This window comes from Frankliniella occidentalis, unplaced genomic scaffold (genome assembly GCF_000697945.3).
Source record: "Frankliniella occidentalis isolate FOCC.00 unplaced genomic scaffold, Focc_3.1 Scaffold258, whole genome shotgun sequence".
NCBI lineage: Eukaryota > Metazoa > Arthropoda > Insecta > Thysanoptera > Thripidae > Frankliniella > Frankliniella occidentalis.
This window is the reverse complement of record NW_026267384.1, coordinates 191351-196214: the sequence shown is the minus strand read 5'-3', so window position 1 is coordinate 196214 and position 4864 is coordinate 191351. Positions and strand designations below refer to the sequence as shown.

The 4864-nt window shown below is 51.2% G+C and overlaps 2 protein-coding genes across 2 annotated transcripts in view; both read left to right on the top strand.

The window, feature by feature from the left end:
• The window catches only part of LOC113211152 (protein glass), a 39665-nt gene that overhangs the window by 3785 nt on the left and 31016 nt on the right, over window positions 1-4864 (top strand). The window lies entirely within an intron of this gene.
• On the top strand, window positions 179-1402 carry LOC113211166 (zinc finger protein 511). The gene is made up of 3 exons (XM_026429470.2): window positions 179-420; window positions 511-712; window positions 791-1402. The coding sequence occupies exons 1-3, from the start codon at window positions 272-274 to the stop codon at window positions 1220-1222; spliced, it is 783 nt and encodes a 260-aa protein (XP_026285255.1). The 5' UTR covers window positions 179-271; the 3' UTR covers window positions 1223-1402.

Below are 4864 nucleotides of genomic sequence, written 5' to 3'. Positions count from 1 at the left end.
GGGAGGGAGGCAACATGGCAACCAACCTGTCCATTCGAAATCACAAAGAAATGAAAGCTTTGATGTCACGTCAGAGATATATAACTCTGGTCACGTTGATGTTTTAAAAAAATAAAACAAAACTAAAATGACGGTAAAAATTGCGGGATACGTGGATTGACGAGGGTCTTCAGTTTATGTGACTGTGAATAACGTTTGCTGATTACTTGCAGATAGAATGGAGTGTCTGTTTACAAAACACACAGTGAATGAATGAAATCCTTTTTCTATTATGTCATCACTAGCTAAGGAAAATGAATCAAAGAAAGTTGGTCGGCTTTCTCCCTATGATTCATTTTTTTCTGAAGGGGATGAAGTATGCTGTATGTATAAACGGCTAGGAGTATTTGATGTTGACAGTGAAGAATTGTGCCACAAACAGTAAGTGTGATCGTCTTAATTTTTTAAATAAATATTTTTGTTTTCACCATGAAACTTGTAGGTAGTTATTATTTTGAATCAAATTTGCAGAGTTACAAATCTTGTCTGCGAGATACCAGGATGTGGCACAGAATTACAGTCTGTTATGGAGTTGGAACTACATTACAATTCCATCCATCGATACACATGTGCAACTTGTCGCAAGTCGTTTGCTTCTGCACATTTGCTAGATTTACATATTGAAGAAACACATGATTCATTTTTTGCTGTTCAAGCTGAGCGAAAACCTATGGTATGTTTAAGATATTTTGTACTATCTAATAGTCCCATGTATAATTTCTTGTAAAAATGTATATTTTGTTGTTTTCAGTATCGATGTTTAATTGAGAAGTGTTCATCAAAATTCAGTTCAAGTCAGGAACGACATGGACATTGTGTTGATTGTCATGCTTTTCCACCAAATTTCCGATGGATGACTCCTAAGGTAACAAAGCCAAAAGCTTTTAAAGTTGGATCTCAGGAAGGAAAGAGAGCAACCCACAGGGTTGGGTGTCCCAGTGGTTTTGAATGTGGTGTAGCAATGGATGTAGATAATTCTGCAGAAAGTAGTAAATCTGAAGTTAATTTTGTGAAACCTATCAAAGGTATTGTGTTTGGTAGGGGACAGGTTAAGAAATCGTTTAAAAGTAATGGAACTGATTGGCATAAGAGAGTCGTGGACAAAGTTCAAGAGCCCAGTGCTCTTGAGAGTTCAGAACTAAGTAAAGACCTTATGGACACTCTTCCTGATGTGATCCCATAAAACTTTGCTTAATGCCCTGAAGTTTTAATATTTTCTTTGTAAGTCTTCTTAGTTAAACCAGTTAAACAATTAGTGCACAGTATATTTTGATTTTGAGTTCTTCGTCAAAGTCTGTTTGTATTGTATGCTTCCTTCAGTATTTCTCTATTTGGAAAAAAAGTAAATAGTAAAATCCGTTAATCCCGTTTATTCGATATTTCGTACCCAATCCAACCATCGTTAATTATTCCGTCTGAAAGCAGGCGTGTGGAGGCAGATAGCGCAGCACATCGAGAGGGGGAGGTATGGGCCCGGGGGGATGCCAGTAGGGGGTTGGGGTGCGGGGGCTCGTGACACACCCCACCCCGGCCAGCCCAGTCCGGCTCAGCCCCCTACGGGAAGCCCCGCAAGGGCATGACGGCCGAGTATAACGAACTCACGAGTACACAGCAGACAAGCACACAAGCCAGGCGAGGGTCCCGGGGTCCCAACCGGGTTGGGGGTGCTTAGGGGTGCTGTACGGGGTAGTTCCCGGACGAGCCCCAGTGCCAGGCTAGAGCAAAGACTCGACGCTTGACGAGCCTTAACGACTTCTTAAGGAACATCCAGGACTTTTGCCATTATAAGACACCATCCACATCAATAACTGTCTCGCTTGCTCCCCCCTCCCCCTCCCTCTCTCCCCTTCTCCTCTCCTTCTCTCCACCTCTCCTTCTCTCCCCCTCTCCTTCTCCCCCCCCCTTCCTCTCTCCCCCCACTCTCTGTCTCTCTCTGCCTCTCTCTCACACACACATCTACACATACACGAATGCAGCATGCGCCGCACTACGTTCGCCAAGATTGATTAAACTGAAACGCGAGCCAGGCCGGTAGCACGTGTGCCATCCCCTAGCGATTAGCCGGTTATCGGCCCGGCGCGGCGGCCCCCACAAGCAAAGCAAGCTAAGCAAGCAAAGAGCAGCAAAGAGCCGACAGACGCAGTCTTGAGCGCCTCCCTGGGCTCGCCACACCTGCAGAGCCATTGAAACTTACCCCAAAGACCAGAGCAATACCGGACTCATTGATTGATTACGCATTGTGGGGAAAAGGCACCGGGGGGGGGGGGGCATCCGTGTCGGAAATACCGAGCAGAGCGTAACGACAGTTGTTTTGCGACTCTTTATTTCGTAAGCGCGGCTCAAATGACTGTAATGGTCGGCATAACGGCGTGGTACACCCCAAAGACTTGTCTATAGAGTCACACAAGCGTGCGCTTGGTCGCGTGGCTGGGTGCCGGGTGCCGGGGTGCTATGTATGTTGCCGCGCCCTTCCGCGAACAGAGAGTGGAGTGAGTGCGGCCAGCGGGAGCGCAATAAAGGACACCCGAGGGACACCTGATGGGATGGGGACACCGCGTCACCACGACGACCGGGCTCTGCAAATATTGACTCGTGCTTGTTTCGGTGGTGCCCCGGGTCTCCGCTCCTCTCCCCTCGCAGCCCCGCGGCCGATCCTGGGCGCTGAGCTCCGGCGATCTGCAGGTGCGATAGCGGGGCCGTGTGGACCGCGGCCGATCCGCGGGGTAAACAAACACGGCAAACATTGCGAGCAGCGCGACGGGCTGGGCTGCAAGGGAGGCAGACAAGAAAGTACATCAACGCCTGCCTGGTAGGCAACACACTCTTGAGAAGGGGTTGCCTGAATAGGCTGGCGTTGATGCAGCCAGCGCCATACCCCTCTGTGTTTGGGTTACTTATTGTTAGCGTTGAAAGCCCTGGAAAGTTTCCGGAATATTTTGGAAATTTACAACTCCTCTGACAAAATTGGCGGGGGAGGGGGGGGGGACGAGCAACCACCCAGCCTACGGCTGGCTTTCCTCTGGAGACTGATACAAATCTCAGTATTTAGTCGCCACAAGTGCTGCTTATGGCAAATATACGACCTATCAGAGGCGCGCAGGTGGACAAACTGCTGCTCGAAGTCTGTACTATATCGGAACCGGGAGGGGAACGGTGTACGGGCGAAAGGGAATAAGGGCTAGGCTGACGGGAGGGCGCGGTGGATGAGGCGGCAACTCGACACCGGACACGGCCCTGCGCGACGTGGCTGACATCTTCCTCTACCGGCCGCCCCCCCTGCCGACCCTGCCTGCCCTCCGGCCGGAGGTAGGCCTACCCTTCCCTCCGGTACCCCTAAAGGACGTAACTCAAACCGATCCGCGCCACCAAAGGTAACGTACCGGAATCGGGAAGGTAATGCAGCATGTGGATGCAGCCGGCGGGATAAGGGGAAGTCCGCCGAGGGATACGCACAGGGTAGAATTTAGTGTAAAATACGAGCAAAGTATGCCGTCGGTACGGCTGCAGTACCTGTCGTTCACCACGAATAATAATAATTATACACTGGTAAAACAAGGGTGCAAAATTTGCACACCAACGAGTGCAAGTTATGATGTTGCACATTACATGGTGTTTAACTCAAGTTGCACACTTGCGTGGATTGCACATTTTAGACGTTTGCACACTCGGATACTCACAGTTCTATGTTGTCTAAAGGAACTTTTTGGTGTGCAGCTGCTATACTTTTCGGAAGTGTCGAAAGTTTAAATACCACTTTACGTTTAACGTAGTCTGACAGCACAATGGGTCGAGAAAATGCACACTTGAACTTAAACATCAATTGACGTGCAACATCAAACACTTGTTTTACGAGTGAAGCTCATCCAAGAAAAGAAAGGAATAACTACTGTGTAATTTAAAAAAATAAAAAATAAAGGAGAAGCGAAGGGATGGGGGCGCTTTTTTTCCTTTGGTAGAGAAAGTCTTGAAGACTGTCTAACAATTCTATTGCGGCGTTTTGCGGCAAGGAGATGACGAGGGTCATCTCGCAATGAAACGCCCACACCGCACCCCCGCGGGGAGGGCGGGTCGCGTCGAGGCGCCCCCTCCCCTCCCCCGGGCAGCGCGGGACGCCACACGGATGCACAGATCGTTGTCGCAACGGTATCACTTTGCGGAGCGCGCGGTGGCGCTGGGTGGCGAGACATACGTTGTGGCTAACCGGCCGCGTATCTGATGGGTCGAATGGATTGACCGTGAGAATCGCATACTCGCGCGTTCAGCTTACCCAGTCCGTTCCGTGTCCGTGAGTGAGGAAAAGTTTTCTAGAGTTCTCAGTCGAGTGAGTCCTGGGCGGTCCGGGAGGAGCCCAGTCCAAGACGCCTGCAGAGGCGTCAGGTGCGTGCGAGTACAGTACCTATCGTCGTGTCTTGGTGCCCGACCCGATTCAGAACTCGGGATCACAGAGCCGTCCCAGCCGACGGAAGCATAGCGTCGCGTCGGCCGGCGCCCTCTGTGGCTTGTACGTACGCGCTTTGGCAGGTGCGCCAGCAGGACAGGGGGCCGAGGCCCTCTCACCTCGGTTCCGGCCGCTCTTCTTCCGGCGAGGTGCCACACACCGCCCCGCCGCACCCAGCCCCGCCTCCAGCCCGCCCGGGACCCGTCCGCTATGGCTCCCGGAGCGTCATCCGGTATCGGGTTGCACAATTGTTCCAATCGAACGGATTCCACCATCAGTCCAGACGAGTCAGCCTGACTCAACGTCTGCCGCTCGACGGCCACCGGGTTACATATTGGCACCGCTTATGCCCAAGGCGACAGGTCCGGGCTGACACCGGGGGGGGGG